Genomic DNA, 26508 nt, shown 5'->3' on the forward strand with positions numbered 1-26508 from the left:
TTCTAAATAAACACCTTTGAATGTATCACGTTGATCCTAAACTCTTTATGCATGTTGACTACCGCAACTCTTACATCTCTGATTATAACACGGAAAGTGCCCAACCATTGAGTCCACCGCAACGTGGAAATAAAATTTGACTAAATAGACCACATTTCCCTCTGGTGCCTTCCAGTAAGTGTCTCGAGCTGATATTAGACGAGAGGTGAGATAAGATCTGAGTGGCGTTAGTAGTGCCCGGTGTTCAATATGTGCAGCACGGACCCGAGGTAATTCCATAGCGTCGTCTGACATTATTAGCCGGATGCGGAGGGGATGAAAACCTACCAGCGAAACAAATACCTAAGAAAGATGTTGTTCGCGTGTCAGTCGAAGTCATTGATGTCAACCATGGAGCTTAATTGCCGTGGCTCGGGATGCCTTGGGACCCACATCGGATGCTTCCAGTAGGGCTTGAAAGCTAATCGGTCTCTCAAGGTTTAATGAGTTCACAAGAGTGGCTGACCAGCGGATATTGTGGACCACCTATACGTCGATATGCAATCTACTAAACATGTCAACGACGTATTCCGCACGATAGTTCTAAGAGCTGGTAAACTTAACCTCGCGGGAGATGGGTGGACCATAACTCATACTTAAGTGTTTCGAACGCCTCCAATTTACCAGCTCTAACCCTAGCTTAAATCAACTAGTGTAAATGAACTACATTACCATAGCTTCTCTATTCCCTATTTGAAATACTTGAGCCACGATGAAGGGGGTACCAAGCTCCGCCGAGGCTTCCAATAGCATTCCAGGGTCTTCGCTGCCCTCCCAACGAGCTCATGAGCCCCTCACTCATAAGCAACCAACTCTGGATCACCCTAGAAAGCAATCGGTGCAGTCCATCAGCAGCGAGCATGGTGGAATGGCTGAGAACTTTAGTAAAATTACCAAAGTGGTCCAAGCTGCCCGTCGCCCCTTACCCACAGAGACTGGAGACGGAACCTACATCGAACCGGAGAACGGCGGAAGTTTGTGGAGAGATCTCCGCGCCTTGGGGATTAAAGATGCAAATACGTTGAAGGATCTGATCGAAAACAAAGCCGGTGGGCTTGTAAAGGGCAGTGGCCAGGTGGTAGACGACAAGACGATGCTGATGGAACGCATCATCCAGGTAGCACCAACGTGGACTGCACAAGACAATGCACGATACTAATATCGATATGTTTAGCTTGTTGCAAAACTGCCCACTGAATCTAGGAACCGTGTCAAACTTACGAACATGTTTTTGGGGGAACTATGGGACTCGCTGCCTCATCCTCCTCTCTCGTAAGGAGTCATTGAAGTACACTTGGCCCCAAACGACAGTTGAATCTAACAAGTACACCAGATATGTAGGCGACAAATATGCCTATCGATCAGCTGACGGATCCTACAATAACCCAACCTTGCCCTGGTTAGGCGCTGCGAATACGGAATATGCTCGGACGATCGAGCCGTTGAAGGTCAGACCGGCCAGCTTGCCAGATCCCGGCTTGGTCTTTGACAGTCTATTCGCACGAGACACATTCAAGCCCCACCCCAATAATGTCTCAAGCGTCTTCTTCACTTGGGCGTCATTAATTATTCATGGTAAGCGTTTAAATGATCCTGTGAGCATCCGTAACAGAATTAACTGGATTCAGACATTTTCCAAACGGGACATCCAGACGAGAACTTCAACAAGACATCTTCGTACTTAGATCTTTCCATTCTCTATGGCGATAACCAAGAAGAGCAGAACATGATGCGCACGTTCAAAGATGGAAAGATCAAGCCAGATTCCTTTTCCGAACCACGTCTACATGCGCTACCTGCGGCCTGCGGCGTCATCCTAGTGATGCTAAACAGGTTTCACAACCATGTAGTCGAGCAGCTAGCTGCTATCAATGAGAATGGTAGATTTACCAAGCCGCCAGAGCGTATCCTCGACCCAGTGGAAGCAAGAGCCGCCTGGGCAAAGTACGATAATGACCTTTTCCAGACGGGCCGCCTTATTACCTGCGGTCTGTACATCAACATCACCCTGTACGACTATCTACGCACCATCGTGAACCTGAACCGCGATAACACTACCTGGACATTGGATCCACGTGCGCACATGGAACACGATACAGTTCCCACGGCTTTGGGCAACCAGTGTTCAGTAGAGTTTAATCTAGCTTATAGATGGCACTCAACAATTAGTCGCAAGGATGAGGCATGGACGGAACAGGCATACCAGGCAATTGTCGGTAAGCCCGGAAGCGAAGCCACTGTGGAGGACTTGATGAGTGGCATGAGAAGGCTCGGTGCGAATATGCCGAAAGACCCATCCAAGCGCGAGTTCGCTGGATTGAAGCGGCAGTCCAGTGGCAAGTTCAAGGACGAAGAGTTAGTGGACATCTTGACTATGGCCATTGACGAAGTGGCCGGTTCCTTCGGGGCCCGTAATGTCCCTAAGGTTTTGCGATCGGTAGAAATCCTAGGCATGGAGCAGGCGCGTAGGTGGAATGTTGGGTCATTGAACGAGTTCCGGAAGTTCTTTGATCTGAAGCCCTACCAAAGTTTCGAAGAGATCAATTCCGACCCTGAGGTGGCGGACCAGTTGCGACATCTCTATGAGCATCCAGATAACGTCGAACTGTACCCGGGAATCGTCGCCGAGGATGCTAAAAAGCCGATGATACCAGGTGTTGGCATTGCTCCAGGATACACCGTCTCCCGGGCAGTGTTGTCCGATGCGGTGGCGTTGGTTCGAGGTGACCGATTCTACACGGTGAGTGTTGTTATACCATATGGCACCTAAGGACATACTGACACCGGAACAGAAGGAATATAACTCAAGGAACCTCACTAACTGGGGATACGAGGAGGCAAATTACGACTTGGAGATCAATCAGGGGTGTGTGTTCTATAAATTGGCATTGAGGGCATTCCCCCAGTATTTCAAACAGAACTCCATATTCGCTCACTATCCTATGACAACCCCATCTGCGAATCGTGACATCATGAAAATGCTCGGGCGAGAAGAAGACTTCTCGTGGGACCGTCCGTCATATACACCTCCCCGTACGACCCTCTTTGACTACGCGAATGTCCGCCGCATCCTTGAGGATTCATCGAATTTCCGCGTGATTTGGGATGAAGCAACTGGGTACGTCTTTGGCAAGGGTGGCTATGATTTCATGCTGTCAGGCGACTCGCCGTTCCACGCAAATCAGCGGCGGATTATGAAGGAATCGTTGTATCGGTCACAATGGCATGAGGCTGTCAAAGAGTTCTATCTAGAGATCACCGAGCAGCTCTTGTCAGAGAAATCATGCAGGGTGGGCAACGTCAACCAGATTGACATTAGTCGCGAGTAAGTCTCACTCATTCTCAAAACTTAGTTCAGATCTCCATTGCTAAAATTACCTTTTGCACTTCAGTGTCGGGAATCTCGCCCACGTTCACTTTGCCTCTAACATATTTTCACTCCCCCTGAAAACCAAGGAACACCCGCACGGAGTTCTCACGGAGCACGAAATGTTCGACGTTATGTCTATCATCTTTACCGCCATCTTCTTCGACGTAGATCCATCCAAATCATTCAGACTGCGCCACATGGCTCGCAAGGCAGCGGAGACACTTGGGCCACTCGTCGAAGCCAATGTCAAAGCTGTGAGCTCCGCCAGTTTCCTTTCCACTCTCATCGATGGTATCCGCTCCAATAAGAATGCGCTTTCCGGTTACGGAGTTCATATGATAAGAAGGCTGCTCGACCACGGTTTGGATGCCTCTGAAGTCACCTGGTCCCAAATCCTGCCCACGGCCGTTGCGATGGTGCCGAATCAAGCCCAAGTGTTTACGCAAATCATCGACTACTACCTTTCCGATGAGGGGAAAGAGCATCTACCCAATATCCAGCAACTTGCTAAAGAGGACACGCCGGCCTCTGATGAAATGCTCCTGCGTTATGTCATGGAGGCAATTCGCCTGAACGGCATCTTTGGCTCCTACCGAAAGTCTCATACCAACCTAACCCTCGACGATAAGAATAAAATGGTCCAGATCAAGCCTGGAGATACCGTTTTTGTTAGCTTTGTAAGTCCTCTTTGGAGTCTACTGCAGCTCGTCAATCAACCACTGCTAATAGCCCATACAGGTCGATGCCAACCGCGACCCTAACGTCTTCCCAAATCCCAAGAAGGTGGACCTTAACCGTCCCATGGAATCATATATCCATTATGGCGTCGGTCCACATACCTGTCTGGGCGGCGAGGCAAGTAAAGTCGCTCTAACGGCCATGTTGCGTGTGGTTGGCCGGCTGAAAAATCTCCGCCGTGCTCCGGGACCGCAGGGTGAATTGAAGAAGATCCCGCGAGACCATGGTTTCTACACATATATGCGGGCAGACGAGACGAGTCTCTATGCGTTGCCTATGAGTAAGTCGATCTGTCCATTAACAGAGGCCATATACTAACCAAGGAAATAGCTTGGAAGCTCCACTACGATGGTACAATTCCGGGAAGGGAGCGATCTGTCCCGGAAAAGCTTACGTGCAATGTTCCTGGACATTGGCATGATTGATATGGTATGGCCCTTTTACCACAAGATTGAGTTTACTATGGCCAAGTCTGCGATTGAGTAGTAAGGAGTGATAATGGGTAACCAAACGGTTGTAATTGGAACTATATGTAAAATGCGCATAATATGGAAAGGTCCTCTGATTAATATAACTTGGCAATTGGTTGATAAAATACTAGGTCAGCTTATGAGATTTATGGGAATTGTAACACGCTGTCTGTTTATGAGAAGACCTGGTTCTAGAGTGCCGCCCGTTCATACTGTAGTGAACACCAAGAATATATGCCGTCGACATGAGCTTCCAGGGCTCATGAGAGGCGACACCTTGAATGACTGCCAAGGAGATCCACTAAATTACAAAATTATATTTTCTGAATTGTAAAATTCGCTATACTAGGCTATCACCTTAATTATAGGCTTTATATACCTTAGTATACTATTTATCAAGTAATGAAAATAATGCAAACCTCTACCACCGCTAATGGTTGGGTTAAGGTTGGGGGAACCCACTCTACACGCACCCCCGCGACGGGAGTACGCACTGTCGACCAATCAGAAGCTGAGAAACGGAACCTAGGGTTGAGTCCATTCAGGAATATATTATAGGTTTTATACGGAGTAGATAAATATGACAGAGGGTCAAAATGCATCTGAAACAAAATATATGATCTTGCAAACGTGCGAGGCGGGAAAGATGAACGGCCCTGTACAACTCCGTGGCTTCTACGTAAATGCTGGAAGTATTATATTGGCAGGCTAACGCAGCAGATCCCACATAGCCCATAAGCCTACCAGCTCGCTAAATACGTAGAATCCACCATTCATTTGCAGAACTGACCTGACCTCTTTTATGTACGTCATTTGTGGAGTGACGAGCTGAACCATGACCCACTGTGCGGCGCCGATCGTCGACAGTGCACACACATACTGTGGTAGGGTATGGTAGGGTGCCTAAAGATCGCGTGTGGAACTGTCAGAAACACTGTGTGTGGAAAGAGTACCACCACCCGTCTTAGGTCCTTTTATATTTTGTATCCAGCTGGCAAAATTCGTGGAAGGAAACGACATACGAACACCCACAGGGATCAGCACCATCTTTTCGCACTCTGCCACACTACCTCGTTAAACAAAGTCCGCGGAGGGGAGAACCTACAAAAATAAACCGAGCTCTTCAAGCACTTGACTTGCATGTCTGCCGTATTTTTCTATTCATATAGTCCGCATGCATTTGGCTTTCCCTCTTTCTTCTTGTGTTCATTGCCGAATTTTCTTTTTCATTGACGACGGTCATAGCGCAATGATCGACATTCCCATGAACTGTTGTCAGTGGGGCATATCTCGTTCCCATCGAATGACAGAATGATAGATTTGGATTCATTGGTGACTTTACCCATCACTGAGCGGGGCGATCTTCATTAGATGCACTCCCAGACCGATTCACTCAGCTATCGACCCAGAACCCATCAGGCTGGTTAGAGATTTATTTCACTCGATCCCCATTCTCAGAATATTCATCGCAACCATTTCATTTCAAGACCTCTTCCCTCCACTATCAATCTCCAAAATGCCTACCCCAACTATGCCCGAGGAGTATGCCGAACTTATGAAACACAACGGCAAGGAACATTATTTGTATATCCCTCAGAGGTATAGCGAGTTTCACCCCGGCTCAGTTGGATACTTCGACAATTTCGGGTTGTGGAACAAGATCACGGATCTTTCACAGCCAGGATATCCAGATAATGTTGGGTTTAAGAGCATCGGCCAAGTGCTTGGCCTTCAGGAACCCACTGAATACAGGTGGGAAAATACATCCTCAGGCATTGAAGCGGAAACAAGCTTCGGACTCAAGGCCGGGTTGTCGGGCTTGCTCGCTGCCGCTGCTCCAGTGGAAGCTGAGGTCAATGTCAGTAACGAGAGGGGCTCGTCTGGGACAGCAGCTCTACTTACTCCCGAGCCGGTCAAGAATCAGAGGCTCGAGGGTGGCTCCAGCCGTCTGATTAGCGACTGGGTCAAGAAGAATGGAAAGCTTTTGATGAAGTCCAGATATGGCGATGAGATTCGAGACTATGGGCTATGGGTCATCCACACGACATGGTCCACCCCGGAATGTGCCATTAAACTGAAGAGTGCTTTCCATCGCAATACCAGTGCGGGACTGGATGTTGGGGCCACCGATGTGGGTACGATTGGAGGTAATGGATCATCACTCAAGAAGCTTGAGTCTAAGGGGTGGAAGTCATTTCAAGCCAAAGAGGTATGCAAGAAGAGCGCTGCTGGATGAAAGCTGGGATTCTAATTTCGTACAGAGCGACCAGGGACTCGTCGTAGCGTATGGTGGAGCTAGATTCAGACTTCATAGCATCCGACCATTCTGGATCAATGTATGTGTTTGACCTAGATACTATGGATTGAAACCTAACGAGCCCATTGCAGCCGCTCAAACAGACCGAGAGAGTGTCTGATCGTCCACAGGAGAGACCTGTGTACAACGAGAAACAAGAGAAAATTGGCACCGCAGCGTGTGTTTTGGTTTACGACAAAGACGGAGGTTCTGAATGGGTGCCGATCTCCACGGTTGAATTCGTCTTCGATGAAAACCGAAAGCAGATTGGAAACGTGTACTGGAATCGCACTTCCGACGAATTTGGACGACCCATTGGATGGGCCCCTTACGAGAAGGAGGAATACAATTTTGATGAGAATGGGGAGAAGACAGGGGTGGACTATTTTAGGCCTACTCGCGACAGTGTGGGACAACAGATCGAGTGGGAGTGGTACGACAAAGTCGGTGAAGCTGCAGAGGCCAAAAAGAAAGAGATTGAAATGGAAAGGCAGGCACGCCGCGAGTACGAGGACGAAGACGAATTCGACATCGAATGTGAGACGGTCGGAATGGATGAAGATGAATATGACACCGAGACAGTAGAACGCACCGAGACTCCTCCTTCATTGTTGTCCAAGTGCTGCGTGATGTGATGGGTACCGATGGTTGTATTGTCTCTCTCCCCAATGCATTTCATGACAACGGCAATTGAAGTATAGTGATCAAAGAAGAAATGGATGTAATGCAGAATGAGTTATTGACTTGACAAACACGGCGAAGAATGAAACAGCATTGCCGTAATATTTAGATAGTAATGGAATAAAAGAAGTTAAGAGCATTACATCAAATCATGACCTGATACAGTCGCCCTCTTACACCCAAGGTCTCTCCAAGAACCGCAACGGAATGTCTACCCGACGTGCACGCACAAACTCCCCAAAGCTCTTGGCAAAGCCATCGATAATGGACAAACTTCTACACCTTCCTGTAGAATTCCATACGTAACAAAGTGTACCGCATGCCGGTGCGGGAGTTCAAAACGCTCCACCCGGTATTTCGGTCGGTAATCATCACCCAGAAGCGTCTTAAAGGACGGTGTAGAGAGGAAGGTCCGTAGCCAGTCCCATTCATCTTCACTACGAACCCAAAGACCGACATTTGCGTGGCCACCCTTATCTCCAGATCGGGCAAGGACAATGGATCCTGTGAAGTGGATGAAAGCACATTAGTCAGAAACGTATACAAGCCAGGTAACTGTGGGTCTAACATACGTAGAGGAGCACGTCTAGTTGGCCCGAAGGACTGCAAATCAGCCGGATTGGTAGGTTCATAGGATGTCTGGCCAGCGAATAATGCAGTTTTCGGGACAGGATCTACTTCGATAGGAGGTTGGCCCTCGACATGAGCCCATACTTTCAAGGAGGACTGTTGATAGCGAGCTGGAAAGTACCGGATATAGGGCTTCGGTGCCAGCGTGCGCAAGTCCATGTTTCTTTACATCTTGGATAATCTTAACTATCTGAGTGAGCCTCTGACGTAGCACTTTTCTTCCTTCTCCTTATGACCGAGTATTAGTGCCACGATAAGTGTCCTAGAAGGCTTCATGGACACACATTCCTCACCTACTATTGTAGCCACTTTGATCTTGCTCTCCGCACCAAGTCTCGACCCACTTGACCAGTGTTTAGTGGAGCACTTACGCAGCTCCATGGCCAGTGCTTATGCATACGCTCCCTGCATAAAGCACCATCCCCGCACTATATATCCTCGGCCCCTGTCTGAACAAAGAAAAAAGAAAACCACATCTAACACCTAGACGCGGAGGAATATGGCATACTCAGTCCCTACGCAAGCCGCTCAACTTTTGCGCAAGGGTATCTTACAGAACCCTATGCTCAAAGCAAACATTCCGAACGATGCATCTTCTCTCGCAGACCACGTCACATTCACAGGAAATGCGAGCCCCAATATCCCCATCAACTGGCGCTTTGCTGAGAGTATTTCCGCATTGAAGGGCCTTGAGTCCGTCTGGATTAACGCTTTATTGAAGGCGAAATATAACCATGGCCCAGTTAAGGTTGACATTGATACGTGAGTACATGCTTTCATAAATATAATTTTCGTTCCTCTTTGCTTGCATATTTGTGAGCTAGTGTACCTGTCAGATAGCAATGTATGCATGATGGAATTGGGGACCACCGTACGATTTTAAAAATGCTGTTGACTAACGTAGTTGTAGCGATCATGCCACACTGTTCGTCATGTCTACTCTTCTTATTGACATGGTCGATGAGAATGGAAAACCTGCGAACCCGGATATGTCCCCAATGCAGCGTATCGTATCGATATTCCCCAGTCCAGTGGGGACTTTTGGAAATGAGACCCCTCACCGCTCAGCCATCACCAATATTTACAAGACAAAGGACGGGCGGTGCTATCATGTCCACGGTAAAAACACCTTACCTATTGAAATGGCCCAAGAAACAGGTCGGTGCTAATGACTAACAGGCAGTATGGATGCTACACCCTCCTCAACAGCACTAGGTCTAAACCCTGATCGCGAAGCCGCTTCACCCGCCGATGCGATAAGCGTTATCCAAGAGCGTGTTCAGCAACTTACCGCTGAGGACCTGGACGAACTTATGAATGAAAAGTACCGGCAGGCTGGGACAATCTGCTATTCCACAGACGAATACAAAGCAAGTGAACATGGGAAGGCTAACGCTAACGTTGGTCTCTATGAGCTGAACCACGTTCCCAATAACGCTCAGAAGCCCGGCTGGTGGAAGTCGGTCCCTGACACAGGTGTAGCTCGGCCCCTGGCTGGTCTTAAAGTCGTCGACTTATGTCGTGTGATTGCTGGCCCTAGTATCTCGAAGGGATTGGCCGAGCTTGGCGCGAGTGTGATGCGCGTAACTGGTCCTGGCGTCGTCGACGCGTATGCTCTACATGCCGACCTAAACTGGGGCAAGTGGAATTGTTCAATTGACCTGAAGACAGAGGAAGGGAAGGAGACTCTGCGCAAGCTTATTCTCGAGGCTGATGTTGTGTTGGATGGATACCGACCGGGTGTAATGGAAAAGCTTGGGTTCGGCAGGGATGCAGTGCTTGAACTTGTCAAGAACCGGCCATTCGGCCTTGTTTATGCCCGTGAAAATTGCTACGGCTGGCATGGCCCTTGGCAGCATAGGAGTGGATGGCAGCAAATCAGTGACGCGGTAAGTGGGATTCCACCTAGTGAGCCGTGGGGATTATTAATATGACTCTATCAGAACTGTGGTGTTTCCCTCGAGTATGGCCGCGCCATGGGACATGATGAAGCCGTCACACCTGTCTTCCCTAATTCGGATTACTGGTAAGAAATTTCAGCACTACAAGCCATTCCTTGAACTTTCTAATACAGCCAACAGCACCGGGGTTATGGGCGTCTGTGGAGTCCTCAACGCTCTGATTGAAAGGGCCGACAAGGGTGGATCTTTCTTCATGGATGTAAGTCAATAATTCATTTTCCCTTCTCAGCAACGTCAGTCTGGAGTGAGTTGGTTTTAACATGAAGAAGACCGCCCTGAACTACTACTCCCAGTGGCTGGTGAATAGCGTGGGAACCTATCCCCAGCCTGTCTGGGAGGATGTCTGGCAGCGACACAACCGCCTAGCCTTCCGCCATAACGATAATATGCCGGCCACCATTCCACTTATGATGAATTCACTCATGGTGAACAGCGGTGCACAACTGTTCCAGTCACGCTTCTTCGATATCCGGTATTCTGGAGCGGTCGATCGTTACTTCAAGGTGCTTCGTCCTGTTCTCAGCTTTGCTGAGAAACAAGTGGATCTTCGGTTCAACGTTGGAACAAGGAGCAATGGCCATGATGCCGCTCGCTGGCCGGAAGATCTACGGACAGAGATTGTCAACAGCGCATAAACTGCATATTTTGAATTCGGCTGAGACAACGGAATGGCATTCACAACTTAGTAAACATAGAAAGCTTGTACATATAATCTATCTTAACGCAAGAGTGGCCGAAAAAAATTATATTCGACACCTAGCACTGGTTCAGGGGGCGAGAGCTGTCGCACGGTCGATGGAAATGGAGATGTTTTGAACAAACTATGCAAACTTCCCACAGCTGCAGTCGGCTGCCTCAGTCACCCATATCACGTGCCGTCTTCATCAGCATACATGTTTATGATCGACCCATCATGGTCGGCATTTGTGGTATTGTAACATGTCAAAATACGTATTTCAAGATACTATAAGTCTCGCGGCGGTACTAGAGTCTTACAACCTACGGTAGTCAGGATATGCATGATGACTTAGGACCACGGGCCAATGGGGATTGTAGATATATATAGAGTGGAGATCAGCTTTTTCGGAGAAGATTCACGATAGCCTGAAGCAACAAGAGTACACAATATAATGATATGCCCTACAATTCAATCGAGCTCGAGCCCGTCAACACACTCTTTAACTATAATCACAAATCAATCTCTTAACAATGGAATCACCCCGGACAAACGACACCCTTTCAGCGTCGGAAAGAAAGCGTATGCGAGATAGGAAGGCCCGAAAGGTTGCCAGAGAAAAACGGGATACCCGAATCAAAGCTCTGGAGGATCGTGTGACTTACTGCAAGAGGCATCATGGAGCTGTCTGGGTGCAACATATAATGGCAGCAATGGAAAATCTGCAGCGCGAGAACCAAATGCTGCGCGAGCGCCAGGAACGTCTCCACGCCATATTCTCGTCGTGGGAACAGGATGAGACCACTCTTCAGGCTACGCGTTCCCACAACCAGGCAGCAAGCTAATAAGTATCATCATCGCTCAAGGTCTTCTCTTACCAAGGTGGTGACATGATGCCGATACGCATTGATCCTTCCAATGCCTCTGCTGACCCTCTCTCTACCGAACAACCACTAAATATTGGCGTAATTAATAGAGATGGGATGCCCTCACAGGGATCACGCTCTTCTCATTCAAACCCAGCCAGTCCTCTGTTCCCTTCGGAAACAGCGTCAGGGTCTATCCCCGCATGGTCTCTGACCCCGATTAATGAGTACGGTCACATATCTCCGCCTCTACCGGCAACATGCCTTTGGCTGGCACATCCAGACCAAATCGCCGCTTCTCCATCCCTACCCTCCCCGCTCGACTTGCTCCACGGTACAAGACGAAACTTCTTGGCTGACAAAATCAGCCAAGCCATCCGAGTGCGAGCCATCCGGGATCCGGAACGTTTGGCAAGCGGGTGGCTGATCTACGTCTTTAGCAAATGGCGAGCGACCCCAACTATGGCGGCCTTTTTGCACATCCCGCCGTTTCTGCGGCCTGTCCTACTGCAGATACAGCGCGGTCATCCCGCCGCAATAGACCTCTTTGTCTTTCCCCAAATACGGAACAATCTCATTAAGAGCTGGGATAAGTATGACTTTACAGAGGTAGTTGACCATATGTCATGTTGCCAGAAGGTACGGTGGCCCTGGGGCGAAGACATCCTAGAGCGCGACGGCCAAGACAATCTACATATCAGAAGGGAATTTCTTGATGTGTTTACGCGTGAGAGTGGGTGGGGCCTCACACCAGAATTCGTATTGCCAAGTATTGGCTGAAATGCATAATGGGGCTGATCTTTACTGGGCTGGGTTTGGCGCTGAATCATTGCTCCTTCTTTCGGTAATTTTTGGTTGCCGAATAAGGGTGTATTGCATTTCAGGCACGCACCAGCGCGCACCACTGAGGTCAGTGGCAAGGACAATCCCTTGTGGATCTACACCGAGATATGCGAGGGGCAGATCTACACGCAATACGGGACTTTCAAGGATGTCGAGAACTCCGAGTGAAGTCGCCTGTATGTATTGTAAATATACGTCACACTATAGGGTGGCCATCCGTCTTGGCCTTGCATAATCCATGCGATGAATTGTTTAGAGCTAGTTCATATGGCGGAGTCTCAGACAATTCATCTGTGTTAGCAGAGGAGCAAAATGCCAGTGTATCACTTTATGTTTGTAGTGCAGGCATAACCACCTGCCGTGATCCGTGTTACGTGGATATTCATGCACAAAGTGTAGGAAACCATCCCTTGCATCTAAAATTGACTTGCTAACGCATTATGCAAATGGTATATAAGGCTCTCATTCTGACGATTGGAGTTGCTAGATAGCCACCCTTGTGTTGGAACTCAGCATAGTTCCAATACTAGCTTACGCACTATGTTGGGCGATCTTTTCGAAAGTGTATTGACCAATAATTCGGTCACACTCCTGATCACGGTAGCAGTGGCAGCAATTGCCCTACATTTATCTTCCCCAAAGTCGAACCTCCCACTAGTGAACGATAAGAAGCCGTGGGAATTCCGATTCACAAAGGCGCGAAAACGCTTCCTGGCCAACGCACATAATCTTATCAAAGCAGGGCTCGCAAAGGTATGTATCTCGGCAACACGCATAACTAGCAACTGACGACGGCGCTTGGAATAGGCACCGGCTTTCCGGATTGTAACGGGGAATGGGAAGAGGGTTGTTCTAGACGCGAAATATGCTAATGAGCTCCGAAGTCACGATGATTTGAGCTTCGGCCTCCACATCGCGGATAATTTCCACGCCCATATACGCGGGTTCCAGCCGTTCAAACAGGGTTCCAACGACGATGAGATCTATCAAAATGCCGTGCGGATGAAACTGACTCAGAGTCTTGGTGAGGAGCTCGATGTGGCTTGTACCGAGATTGGTGTCTGATATTATGCAACAGGGAATCTCACACAGCCGCTCGTTGACGAAACACTAGTTGCACTTCAGACATATTGGACAAATGATACCAGTAGGTCTATGCCACTCACCTCTACTGGTCGCCTCTTGTCGCACGGTATGAGATAGAAGGGCAAATGCTAATAAACTAGATTGGCACGCCATCCCTCTTAAGTCCAATATTCAGAAAGTCGTCGCCCAGTTGTCTTCAAGGATCTTCTTGGGCGATCAGATATGCCGCAACCCGAACTGGCTCCGCATAGCAGTTGACTATACAGTCGACGCCTTTAAGGCGGCTGAGGAGTTACGGCTGTGGCCGAAGGCCTTCCGAGCAATCGTTGCCCTGTTCCTCCCATCGTGTCGAAAGATCCGAGCTGAATTACAGGAAGCGCAAGACATCATCAGACCAGTACTCGACGCCAGACGTAAAGACAAACAGGCTGCGTTATCGGCTGGAAAGGAACCGGAACGGTACAACGATGCCATGCAATGGTTGGAAGAATGCGCAAAGGGTCGCTCTTATGAACCTGCGTTTGGACAGTTGACATTCTCTGTTGCTGCCATCCATACAACCTCCGATATGCTGACTCAAGTACTCTATGATCTCTGTGGTCGTGATGCATTGATTCAGGCTCTACGTGAAGAAGTGATTACGGTAGTGCAGGAAGAAGGGTGGACGAAGCCAACTTTATACAAGTTGAAGCTTATGGATAGTGTGCTAAAAGAAAGTCAGCGTCTTAAACCGATTAGCGTGGGTAAGTGGTAATCGATTTTTCTAAATCAGATTGACATAGCTGAAAGGAATCGTTAGTCTCTATGCAGCGGGTTGCCACGGCCGACCTCAGGTTGTCCGATGGTACTTTTATCCCTAAAGGCACGTCCTTGGCCGTGTCCAGCGACCGCATGTGGGACTCAGAAATATACCCTAACCCCCTTGAGTTTGATGGCTACCGGTTCCTGAAGCTACGCGAACTTCCTGGACACGAGACCTCTGCGCAAGTTGTGTCTCCATCACCGGAGCATATGGGCTTCGGGTTCGGCCGTCACGCTTGTTCGGGTCGGTTTTTCGCCATCAACGAGGTCAAAATTGCGCTGTGTCATATCTTGTTGAAGTACGAATTCAAGTTGGCTGATGGGTCTGTGCCCCGCGCAACGAAGTTTGGTTTCTCATTCACATCAGATCCGACGACGAAACTCATGATTAGACGGCGACAAGAGGAAACCGTTCTGTGATATAAGGTATCTCTAGGGCAAGGACCTCCCTTCTGATTGGTGTCAGAAATGTGCGGTTTCTTTAGCTTCATTATTATTTGGAGTGATGAAGATTCCCAAGGCTAATATTTCCTTCAATATGTATGTTGTTGTCTGTTCCCTACCATCGTTCATTGTTCTGGTTTACAGGCTGGACAAGGCCAGGTTAAAATATAGAGAGGTTGTAACTGTTCCCTCTAATGAAGCATTTGTATGTGGCTTTCAGACAGTGGGGGGTAGAGGTAATTGGTTCGTTTGGAGTGCGGTGATCTGCGCATAGTACATTCTACATTGTTACATCAAATTAAATTAGAGGTTATATTAAGCTAGGTAGAGCGTGTCTGTGAGAGTAGATATATTTACAGAAGGAGGATCGATGGTGGGAACAAGGCCCAACAGTTACACGATCAAGATCAGATGGCGGCGGATGTTCTCGAGGGCTACTGTGACCTTATGCTACAGGCGCAAAGAAGCTAAACTTACCCGTTGGATCGTACTTCTTCTTCAAGGCCTGTAGACGGTCCTGGCGCCACTTCTCACTTCCATACCATTGTTGCGGTGATTCATCACCGTAGGCATAGTTGACGTACGCACGTACCTCTGGCCGCCCACTGGCCTTGTGGAGAACTTGGCGAAGCTCGTTGCCTAACTGGGCGGCCTTCTCATCAAGCTCCGGGCCAGCAGGCGCATAGGTGATGAGTGGGGCAGAGAGGATATTTTCTCCTCGAAAAGCGAAGGCGCTGGACTTGCTGTCGATCGCTTTTACTCCCTGCATGGAATACCCTTCGAACATAAATATTGAGTTGTTGAATGCCGAGCTTCCACGGATCGCGTTTGCGAAGATCTCATATGCCTTTTTTTGAGCGGGGACATTGTATTCTTCGAGATAGTTAGGGAACCGGGGGTTGACAAGGCCTGCCTTTTGGCATGGAGGTGCTGACAGGGAGATCCCGGTCCACTCAGCAAGATCGGTGTAGCTTCCTCCCTTTGGCTCTGTAGAGAGTGGACCAATATCGTGGAAAGGCTTTGTGTAAGCTGAATCGACAGTTTTTACACCCTCTTGAATGATGTAAAATAGAATCACAGGCTTTGACAGTTAGTTCGTTCTTGACAGGTCTTGGAGAATTGAGAGACTTACATTTTCAGGGTCAGCGTTCGGGTTATTCAACCAGTATGACCAATTGATAACGCCCTCCGGCTGGGTACCGTTCCTCAGGAGGTGGTCATTAGCGGTTTGATAGACAGCTTCCACTTTGTCACCACTGAAGGTAAGAGTCTCGATTGCCCAATCATAGTGAACGATATCATAGAGCTTCGTAGTTACGGAGGTTACGATCCCGAAGTTGTGGCCGGCACCATTCATCGCCCACCAGAGATCCGACTTTTTATCGAGCACTTTCAGGCTCCCATCTGCGAGTACAACGTTCATAGAAATAAACTGATCCGCCACGAGACCGTGGTGCCCCTGCAGCCACCCATGGCCTCCGCCAAGTGCAGGTCCTAGAAAGCTGACACATTCGCATGTACCGCTGACTATCTCCATGTCAGTATGCAGGAACCTTTCAGGTCGACTCGCTAGTGCCGACTCACCTGTCTGCTTTCCTGCTGCCCAGAGCTCATCAATCACCGCCTTAGACTTAGTTCCACCACCAATCTTTACTGTCTTTCCATCCTTGGCAATGTCGATGGTGTTCAGTTGATCCAGGAAGATTTCAATACCATGGTCCATCTTACCCAGAGTCGTAATTGCCCCATGGGCACCGTTGTACGCAAGGAAGGGTAAATCCTTTTCATTCGCGAATTTTACCTAAGGCGCTCGGGTTAGCATTCCAACTCTTGCAGACGTACAGTATGCCATGTTCAACCTGACGGCTTTGCATGCCCATGTTGGGAGAGAGAAGGGAACGAAAAAAGAAATATACCGTTTCGACGACATCGTTTTCTGTGCCCGGCACTACTACGATATTCACTTTAGGAGCCTCTAAGACAGACCACCTGGTTGATGCCACTTCGAACTCTTCTGAGCCTGGGAAATAAACTTTGGCAGCCGGTGAAAGCTTGATTCCCAGGTCCTTGACATCATTTGATCGTGGACAGAGACCTCGAATCCAATGGTTAGCTATAGGCAGGTTCTCACAGGCCGAGGCGATCGCCCATGCAGCCAAAGCCGCGACCACTTCCATTTTGAGTCGAAGCATTGTGAGAAGAAAAGTCGCAGAATGTTACAGACCCTGGAGAAGAGAGACTAAAATCGCCACGATGCAAGGCTGCTTCCTGCCGGCGCAAAAATGGTTCTGATCAGCCGAGGTGACCAGTCAGAATATGCTCAGTCAGATTTGCATCCCTGCCTGTTCCACGAGAATGCGGGTGACGTTCTGTTATTTATTTTTCTGCATGGAGTCCATTTTATTAGTTTCCTAATCTACGTTCATTACCCACTGTCTCAAGCTAATGCAGTATTTGTGCCCTAGCATGTGGGAGACCTGAGACGAATCTTGGCGAATGCTACCTCATTTTTTCTAGCCTTGCGAAGATCCACAAAAGCGTTGTAGCACGTTCTACAACCCCTGCCTAGGCCAGACTTCTGACCAACTGTTGACCGTGGTACCCTTAATTAGCACGTTGAATCCCCTTATCCAGATCCGCTGATTCCTCCGATGCGGGTCTTGGTCGGGCATTTGGCCACAACAATAGGACTACATGTTCACTAATCGGGCCCCTAGGAAGCCCGGTAACCTAAACAGATGAGGTGCAGATAACATGGTTTACGCCTAAATCTCTCTGAAACGGACCCTTGATTATCTAACCAGCTCACCTAACGTTGTGGTTACTCATGCAGCAATCGCAAAATTGGTTTTTGTCTTATAAGGCTCCATAGATGTGGTTCTGCCCTCCTAGGGCTCTACCATCCATACCCAGCGATATCGCAACCCTATGGTGGGGAAAAGGCGAAACCTTGTGTAGCATACAAAAACAATAAAAGTGACCGATTGCTCTCTATCTTACGCTCTAGCTGTCGCTTCTTCCGAAAATGCCCTTCTAAACCTTTTGCCCAAGGATGTCCTCCCGTACCGCGTTTGACGTAGTCACAAGGGCCGCTGAAGAAGAGGCCGCACAGGCAGCATTTCACAAGTCCGCAATTGAATCTTGGACACTCTATTCAATTGGAGTTGCCGCGACTATACTCAGGACATACGCCCGAGGAAACGCCGTGGGCTTGAGGAATCTGCGAGCCGATGATTACCTTGTCTGGGTTGGGATTGTTCGTGTCCCCGATAGATCACAACCACCTACTACCCTACTAACGCGGATCCTTGAAGTTGTTTTACACCGCGCAGACAGCTCTTGCATACAGCGTGGGCAATGTTGCCCATGGCCTAGCCAATAATGGTATGACAGATGCCCAGCGCGCAGGACTGTCTCTCGATGATCCCGAATACCGATATAGGTGCGTCCGATTGTCATCAATAGTGAAAGATTATGTCCGTCCCGACTAAGGCTTTTCCATCATATAGGGTTATCGGATCCAAAATACAGGTCGCAGGGTGGACTACATACTCGGCGTTGATCTGGTCGCTCAAGCTCTCCATGCTGGCATTTTACGTTCGACTGACGGTATAGCTTCCGACGAGCAACCTCTTCAGAATGGCACCTGACAATCAATAGGATGGTCTTGGCCGGCGTTATCGAGTCCCAGTGTATGTTGGCTTCGCCCTCGTCATCGGCACTTTTATAGCGAGCATTGTAACAATCTTCGCGGCATGCCGACCACTTCACAAATATTGGCAGATCAACCCGGACCCTGGCAGGAAGTGCTTCGTCTTCTCTAGATCTTCGGGATTACACTAACACTCTCTCTTTAGATATCTGCCAAGCGGCTATCTCCAAGCCAATAGTCTGGGTGTCCTTCGCAGCAAACATCAGCACCGATCTTTACTTAATTACGATCCCAATCCCAGTACTATGGAGCACTAAGTTGAAACTGGTGAAGAAGATTGCTTCTACAATTGTACTCAGTGCCGGCGTGTTCGTTCTAGTCTGCGCCACCCTGAAGAGTGTCTTCGTTCTCGTAGTATGTGATCCTCACATGCTCGTTCGCACACAGGTCCCCATGCCTCTACTCACACATTGATTTATAGGACCCCCTCCACGGCGCAGAACTAAGCGGCGCATGGGGTACACGAGAGACATTCGTCGCAGTGATAACAACCAATCTACCCATGATATTCCACTTGTTCAAATCCTGGCTCGGGCGCGTTTACGGCAGTGCATTCAACTCAAACCCGACAAACAAATATCCCAGTGATTTCCAGACTATTGGTGGTGGGGGTGGTGACTCCCGGAGTCGGAATCGTCGGAAGCCCTCTAGTGGGTACCCTACAGCGGGGACCCTCACATTGACCGAGAGTGAGGAACGAATGGTGGGCGACGTCAAGATGCAGAACCTGAAGACATACCCTGCGTCTCCAACCGGGACTGTCGCAAGTAGTATCCTGGTCTCGAATCGGATTGAGGTGACCCACGAGGACAGAAGCCGTCGAAATAGCGAGCTGGATCCGGACCGGTTGCATGAGACCTGGTAGCCCTGGTGTGGTAGGTTCAATTAAGCAGGACCTATGGTACCATGGTTTACCTTGGGTCATTGATTTCTTTGCTTCTAGCTTGGAAATTCGATAAATCAGCAGAGGCAAGATCTACAAGGAAAACGAGGAACCCTCAGGCCCTGGACTAAATCGGCCAGGCAGCTGGCTGCCTAACTGCCCAATCTCACATGCTATATAATTATAATTTTTACACGTATGGTTCATTGATTTCATTTTTTCTTCCGTCCCATTAAAATGTTTATCCCGGCCTCTGAGTGTACCTAATCCCCGTTGAAGATATCTATCTCATAGTGTAGATCCTATGGCATTACCCTTTCACGTGCATGTCGAAAAAAAGCTTCTTTGTAGGTCCACCAAGTAACAATTGAGTGAGGGAAATATTTAGCCCGAGATGCTATTTCCTAGAAAAGATGATCCCAGTTTACCGGCTAGTTCGCCTGTAATGACGGAATTAGATAGTCTCCGACTAGGTGACAGCATTTCAAGGACTAACTACCAGAAAAGGAAATAGTAGCGCCTTCGTTACAAATGAAGTCTATATGAAGTGAAGGGCTAGAGTGAGAATCTGCTAACAAAAACCCAACGATTGATCTAGTCACAACTGACCCAAAGTATTGGGTGGGCCATGTGTCAAGGGATCGACAGTCACCAACGCTTGTATCATTGCCAATGTCTTAGATATAAATGATCCCTGTTCACAGACTAGCATTCGCCATTTCGTAATATCTTCGTTACCCTATGTCAGAACCTATTCCTTGGTCACAGTCGTTGATATAGCTGTAGGATAGGATAGCTTAGATTGACCGAATGCTGTAGCGACACCGGAAACTAGTGGCTGGTGACATGCACCATTGCTCCATGTCTAATATCTATAGCCTGACTCCTCTTATTATGCAATAAGTTCTAGTTCTACGTTATCCTGAGGCACGGTTGCCGGAATTAAGGGACCAAAGGTAAAATACTTATCACTGGATTAATGTTCGGGCGTGGGGGTACCTAAGCAGTACAAGATAACCGTTGGCTTGAATATGGTCAGATATGCTTTGACCTAAGCTCTAGTCGTTGTAGAGTTGCATCGCTCGTCCCAAAAATTGGTCTCGACCCACTTTGGTCGGAACTCTATATATAGCCTCGGCCGATGTAGGGCTCATTACTATGTAATGTTTCTTAACCTAGGTTAGTATTTAGCTCATAGTCGGCATAACATTTTAATAGCTCATAATAATTTATTTTATAAATAATTGTGCATTCTGGAGGCCAGCGGTCCGATAGTAAGCTTCCCGAGTAGTTACAAAGCGGCGAGCACGCGAAGTCCAAACTAATGGTTACGAAACAATTCGCAGATGCTGATCTTGCTCTATTGTTGGACTATTGGGAAGTTGATTAATTTTATCATTGTTAAAAATTCTACAGGATATGGCATAAGGTGGACAGATGATGCCGCCTACAGCTATCGAGGGAAAACAAAACTTAGAGCAGGCCATGAATAACCAATCGATGAACAAGCTTTCGACTTGTGATACGCCACTTAAACACATCGTACCGGTACATAAAAGAAGCCATATTCTCTCTGGTAAGGCAAGGCTATTTGTTCGGCGAAAGGTGACAATCTGGCCCCGAGCAAATCAAAAGCGGATCCATGTTGCTCTTAATGGCCATCAAGGGGCACTCTAGACATAGGAAGTCTTGGAAAAGCAGTATGACATTGCGAGCAAGTCTAAGTAAAAAGGCATGCATCAGACATAGAATGAGGGCACGTTTAAAGCAAGGGAAACACAAAAACCAGCACAGTTCAAAGATAGGGAAGAGAAATAATGTTTGTACTTAGTGATAGTGGTCTAAGTGAACATCTTTCAGAAATAGAATTTTAGGATGGCATTAACAAGCATAATCCTGCTTATTATATAAAGCTCTGAATCATGAAGTGCACCCAGGCGTTCTTCAGATAGAGGCGAAGTGGACTGTTATGGTACATACAAACGTGAGCCGCCGTGGGCCAAAATAAATGGCATGTCAGTTTCTCAAGAAATTGTTTCACTGGCCACGAGTCTGGCCCTAGGGACCATTGTACGTACCGAACCGTATATGGCTCCAACGAAGATTGAAACCGAGCACTTAACAAGCTTAACCAATATTTCTACTAGACCCTGAGATACGAGGACGATCATGAACCAGCCGAGATAGTATGGAACGGAACAATAATGTTATTGTCGACGATGAAGAACAGCTAGAAGGAAAATATCCTGTAAAAGTCCTGCGGCTATCGAAGGACTGGATAAATAAGCACCTAAGCCATTCTCATCATAGTAAACCACGGTCAAGATTCTACTTAATGATCCATATTCAAACCCTTCATTGTATCCTGGCGAGTCCGGAACCTTCAATTAAAATAAAGCCTTGGCTCATAGAAAAGGTGGCTATGTGACGCTGCTTGACCGTCATTTTCCTAAGGTAGAGATAAAGGATGAGCCTTATTCTGGTTCTTGGCTGGCCAACTTAGCTGACTGTATGGCGGTTGTGATGTCCTTGATGAGGCTTGCCGTAAATGAGGTGGATAATGTGCGAAGAGATCTTGTCCCGGTCCGCTTTCGTTCTTCCGAGGAGTAATCTGCTTGTGCAGAATGCTATGTTGTCAGAATCCTTTGGAGCAACCTTTACAAAGATGTAATTCGTACCATCGCTGCTCAACCCATGCATAGGAACCCCATGGTATATGGTCTCTTGTCATCCTTGCGGTAGTACCATGCCATATACAGATAGAACATTAGTTGAGCCTCCGAATCTAGGCGCAGCTGCTTGTGCTGGACACAGAAATGCACCAGGTTAGGTGTTTCATCCTTGATTGGGCCCGGTTGACCGTGGAGTACGGGGCGTCCAGTGAGATATAGATTACAAATACCGTCTAGCCTTGGCACTTCCTCGAAGAGTGAAAGTTCTACCTCGCTATCCCACACGAATGGGACATCTGGTATTTTCAATGGAAGTGTAACTTTGTCTGTCGACATTGGATGTGTCTGTCCGGTTGACTCGATATGGCGCGTCGCGTACATCAGCATAGCTGTCACCATAAATGGTGCAATCTCAACGCCGCTTTTTAAAAGTGCGGTATATATGCTCTTTAGTAACGAAGGTTGTCAGTGACCGTTCAGGAATCTCACAGGCAAGAACAGGCTCTCGTTTCCAGCATACCAACAGCCATCTGGCGCGAGCAATTGCTCTACATCCTCTTGAATGCTAAGTTGTTCATTAGGATAGGGGACTGAGAGAACTTTTCGGAGAAAAAGGTGCGATACACCCTCCGCGGTTATCTGTGAGTGAAATATTAGACTTGCTCTATCGCAATAGGGGAAGTATGGCCCGAGAGAGGGTTGAAAAATGATATCCAGGCTTTGGTTCAGGTACATCGACGAGGGTGATGGACTTGATAATACTTGCCTGTGACGTGGTTTGCTTTTGCCCACGAATTTTATAGTGGCGAATATTTGCGGTTTTCAGAATATACCAGTATTTTGCAGCTGCGTCGGCTGAGATCTTCATGGTCAACATATTTTCTCCACAAGAGTGTGCTGTCAGAACATTCTGGTTCTCCAGCAGCTTACCGTCCTTGTACAGCTGACCAATGTCAAATTCTCCCCATGAGGATCACTTCGATAACTGGTTAGTAACGTCCTGAGCCGTTGTTTCGTTGGGTATAATCTGTATAACAAGTGCCAAGTTGTACGTTAGCATGGCCAAGGATATCACTGTAGGATTGGCTTGCCGTGACCTTGGACCTCCTTATGGTTGTATTTGACTATCGAAGTCTCTTTCGTCTAGGCCATGATACCCTAACTCTGAACAAGTGGCATATTAAGTCCTTTGTGATCAGACTCGCTCATATTGCTGGGTTGTACGAGGTCAGCTTTTTGTTGAGTAAGAAGGATGAAGCGAGAAGACGGTGTAGGTAGGGAACAACACCGGCGGTAACGATGTAAATAGATTCAGATCAAGGCAACACTCGCGTGACGCAGCGAGTTAGAAGGCTATCTGGTAGAGCTTAAACCGGCCAAACGAGTATGTAGTTGCGTGGTCGAAAGACTCATGCTCCGCCCAGTAGGAATGCTTCCTAGCATCAGTGAAGCTACGAACTCTGCTCCCACCGAGTTCATAGTGAAGCAAATTTGGGGAAGATTAGATACCCACCGGCAAACCATTCACTCACTATCCACTGTTGACTTTTACGGGCGCTGCCAGTTCACATCGGCGAATGCCGTCCACCGAGATTCCCGCCAGTCCTGACCTAAGTTTCAGATACGCCCTGTAATATATAAAAGTCTCTTATGTGAGGTAAAAGATCCGTAGTTACATTGTGAAGACGTGTGTTAAAGATCAAAATCGATTTCCGTCTGGCGATTGTAGGGCACGTAGTATCAGCTGCGTGTAGATGGAGATCTGGAGTATTTCTCTATGCTTTTCAGAACACTGATAGCAAGTATTCGTGCCACTAGTAGAACCTTGATAGGGACAGTACAGTAAGAACCAAAGTACTCCCGAAGACGATACTGAGTCTGGTAGCCCTGAGCCGAGTCAAGTGACTGACATTCGGATGACGTCATGGGTTTCGAAAGTCATGTATATCGACAGGGTTTGACCTAATTTCTTCCCTCCTCCTTAAGACTACAACACTATAGATCCACTGTTCAGTGTCATTGCCACTGAAATTTTACATTCTCACCTTCCAAGTCCAAGATGCCATCTTCAACATCCCCACACCCTGACCAAAGGGGCGTCGAGCCACATCCTGAGCCACCAAAGAACGTGAATGGCGAGGTAGACTATGTACCTCACCCTGAAAGATCCATCTCCATTTCGCCCACTCGGGCTGCAATCCAGAAAAGCATTATTGCTCTTTACGGCGGCAGTGCCTCGGAAGACGACATGAAGGTCTATGCCGAACAGGCAATCTACGACGATCCTTTCAGTTATTGCGACACGCGGTATGGGTTGAAACCTGGACTCATAGGCAGCATACACTGATGGAACATAGGTACAAAATAGCCGGCCAATGGTATGGTATCCCGAAACTGTTTGCCAAGTCTGAGACACTGGCTACAGAAGTCACGGCGTCGACAGAGCATGAGCTTGTGTGGAAGCAGCGACAGAAGTATACTTTTTCTGGGGTTCATGCTTCTAAAATTGCAGACAGTCTTATCAGCCTCAGGCTTGAAGGCAAGGAACCTAATGAGAAAGTTGTGTATCACAAAGATATGTGGAATTCCAAGGACTATTCCCATGAAGGGCTCGGTATGCTCATCAAGAAGCTGAACGGGTAATAAAGTCAATTTTGTTTTTGTCTCACGTTCTATTTCGAGATTGAAGACGCTGACCGCAGACAGGGACAAGTTGACAAACATCACCAAGCCGCCTGAATCAATCTAAATGTCGCATCCTGCAAATATATGTGGATGTACCAAGATCGGCGCAGGCCCACGGACGGGACACAAGGTTTGGGCAGCGAGGAACCCAGATGGAAGACAACGCGATGGCCTTGTACTAAAGAAAGACGCCAATCGTGGTTGTAAAGCTGCATGAGTCTCTCAATTTATAATAAAAAAGTGTTACTATAACCGTTGAGGGCCGAATAAATTTCTCGGATCCTATCCTGACTGTTTCGCACTTCCGGAAGCACTTTATCCGTACTCACTAATGATAACGTTTTACTCGGTGCGCGAGACGAGCGATCCGCTAGAGCAGAACTTACTAGACAGAATCAGGATAGCAATCCAGCGTTGAAGGATCACCACGGCAGATCCTTTCAGCCAGTTTGGCACACGCCAAGTAGCAAATGACGGGACATATGGTTACGGTGGACTAAATCTAGCTAACGGTCAACCAAGAATCTTTACCAACTTTACCAACAGCATATTGTTGATAGGAAATCCGCATCTTTAACTAGTCCGCTTCCAAAAATAATCACCACGTTAGATAACTCAATCCTGCAGTATTTTAAAGCTTTAAATTTAAAGAATCTATTCTATGTTCGGGTACCATGTCACCTAGATTTAGATACTACTATACTAACTTTAGGCACCATAACTACGAAGATTAGGGCCTACCCTACCACCACCACCACCACCACCACCACTACTACTACTACTACTACTACTACTACTACTACTACTACTACTACTACTACTACTACTACTACTACTACTACTACTACTACTACTACTACTACTACTACTACTACTACTACTACTACTACTACTACTACTACTACTACTACTACTACTACTACTACTACTACTACTACTACTACTACTACTACTACTACTACTACTACTACTACTACTACTACTACTACTACTACTACTACTACTACTACTACTACTACTACTACTACTGATTAATAGTAGGATTTTACTATAGAATAGTAATTTATAAGACTCTACTAGGCCACGACTATACCATAAAAGCTTAAGATTATAAGTACGTGGCGGTCGTGGCTATGTAAAACGCCAAGCTTCCTGTAAAGCATCGTCTGTTGACATTAAGTTAGAATTAGTCCGTCATATATGGCTCACCATCGCATCAGTCTTTTCGAACGCCAAGGCTATTATTAATCTATATCTAAGTATCCAAACCATGTCAGTACTTGCCCAGTCTTCACCTTCAATAGCGATTTGCAATGTTTCACCGACCGATGTCGGCTCATGATGAACAAATCTCAGCAGCCACCCAGTGACCAATTGATACAGAATAGCCCCTGGTGTCGGGTTTCTGGCGGCACACAGCGCTGGCCTGGGGAATCTGGTGTGGGGATATACGGAATAGTCAACCGAAGCCATGGTAATGGAAGCAGGATAGAACTTGTGGGCCGTCGATCTCGAATACACGTGGAAACAGCCGCTGGGATGCAGGAGAGGGATCATTAACACAGATGTAATATTGCTCCAGCAGTTCTCTTGGGAGGGGAAGTATAAGTAGCATCGTGCCACTCACTATGTGGTTACCTTGCTTCCAAACCATT

General features: G+C 47.6%; 8 protein-coding genes across 8 annotated transcripts; 6 read left to right on the forward strand and 2 right to left on the reverse strand.

The window, feature by feature from the left end:
• Window positions 1-751: 751 nt before the first annotated feature.
• Window positions 752-4633, forward strand: AO090010000591 (peroxidase/cytochrome P450 family protein; the record flags this gene model as incomplete). The annotated part of the gene is made up of 8 exons (XM_023233584.1): window positions 752-1156; window positions 1214-1311; window positions 1373-1614; window positions 1668-2779; window positions 2832-3364; window positions 3432-4086; window positions 4148-4427; window positions 4515-4633. The coding sequence occupies 8 exons, from the start codon at window positions 752-754 to the stop codon at window positions 4631-4633; spliced, it is 3444 nt and encodes a 1147-aa protein (XP_023094242.1).
• A 1500-nt stretch (window positions 4634-6133) lies between these two features.
• AO090010000590 (uncharacterized protein) lies at window positions 6134-7548 on the forward strand (the record flags this gene model as incomplete). The annotated part of the gene is made up of 3 exons (XM_001827506.1): window positions 6134-6826; window positions 6879-6953; window positions 7006-7548. The coding sequence occupies 3 exons, from the start codon at window positions 6134-6136 to the stop codon at window positions 7546-7548; spliced, it is 1311 nt and encodes a 436-aa protein (XP_001827558.1).
• A 1175-nt stretch (window positions 7549-8723) lies between these two features.
• On the forward strand, window positions 8724-10820 carry AO090010000589 (uncharacterized protein; the record flags this gene model as incomplete). Its single annotated transcript, XM_023233585.1, has 6 exons — window positions 8724-8986; window positions 9252-9382; window positions 9440-10113; window positions 10168-10250; window positions 10306-10384; window positions 10455-10820. 6 exons carry the CDS (start codon window positions 8724-8726, stop codon window positions 10818-10820), a joined length of 1596 nt encoding a protein of 531 aa, XP_023094241.1.
• Window positions 10821-11394: 574 nt separating this feature from the next.
• AO090010000588 (uncharacterized protein) lies at window positions 11395-12507 on the forward strand (the record flags this gene model as incomplete). Its single annotated transcript, XM_001827504.1, has 2 exons — window positions 11395-11680; window positions 11744-12507. 2 exons carry the CDS (start codon window positions 11395-11397, stop codon window positions 12505-12507), a joined length of 1050 nt encoding a protein of 349 aa, XP_001827556.1.
• A 603-nt stretch (window positions 12508-13110) lies between these two features.
• AO090010000587 (cytochrome P450) lies at window positions 13111-14877 on the forward strand (the record flags this gene model as incomplete). Its single annotated transcript, XM_001827503.1, has 5 exons — window positions 13111-13323; window positions 13378-13594; window positions 13649-13717; window positions 13797-14399; window positions 14456-14877. 5 exons carry the CDS (start codon window positions 13111-13113, stop codon window positions 14875-14877), a joined length of 1524 nt encoding a protein of 507 aa, XP_001827555.1.
• A 469-nt stretch (window positions 14878-15346) lies between these two features.
• Window positions 15347-17093, reverse strand: AO090010000586 (putative FAD-dependent oxygenase; the record flags this gene model as incomplete). Its single annotated transcript, XM_023233586.1, has 4 exons — window positions 15347-15982; window positions 16034-16428; window positions 16486-16681; window positions 16818-17093. 4 exons carry the CDS (start codon window positions 17091-17093, stop codon window positions 15347-15349), a joined length of 1503 nt encoding a protein of 500 aa, XP_023094240.1.
• Window positions 17094-17953: 860 nt separating this feature from the next.
• On the forward strand, window positions 17954-19478 carry AO090010000585 (uncharacterized protein; the record flags this gene model as incomplete). The annotated part of the gene is made up of 6 exons (XM_023233587.1): window positions 17954-18157; window positions 18216-18343; window positions 18440-18510; window positions 18562-18639; window positions 18759-18967; window positions 19035-19478. 6 exons carry the CDS (start codon window positions 17954-17956, stop codon window positions 19476-19478), a joined length of 1134 nt encoding a protein of 377 aa, XP_023094239.1.
• Window positions 19479-24201: 4723 nt separating this feature from the next.
• On the reverse strand, window positions 24202-26326 carry AO090010000583 (uncharacterized protein; the record flags this gene model as incomplete). Its single annotated transcript, XM_023233588.1, has 3 exons — window positions 24202-24327; window positions 25595-25954; window positions 26063-26326. 3 exons carry the CDS (start codon window positions 26324-26326, stop codon window positions 24202-24204), a joined length of 750 nt encoding a protein of 249 aa, XP_023094238.1.
• Between the last annotated feature and the right edge of the window lie 182 nt (window positions 26327-26508).

This window comes from Aspergillus oryzae, chromosome 8 (assembly GCF_000184455.2).
Source record: "Aspergillus oryzae RIB40 DNA, chromosome 8".
NCBI lineage: Eukaryota > Fungi > Ascomycota > Eurotiomycetes > Eurotiales > Aspergillaceae > Aspergillus > Aspergillus oryzae.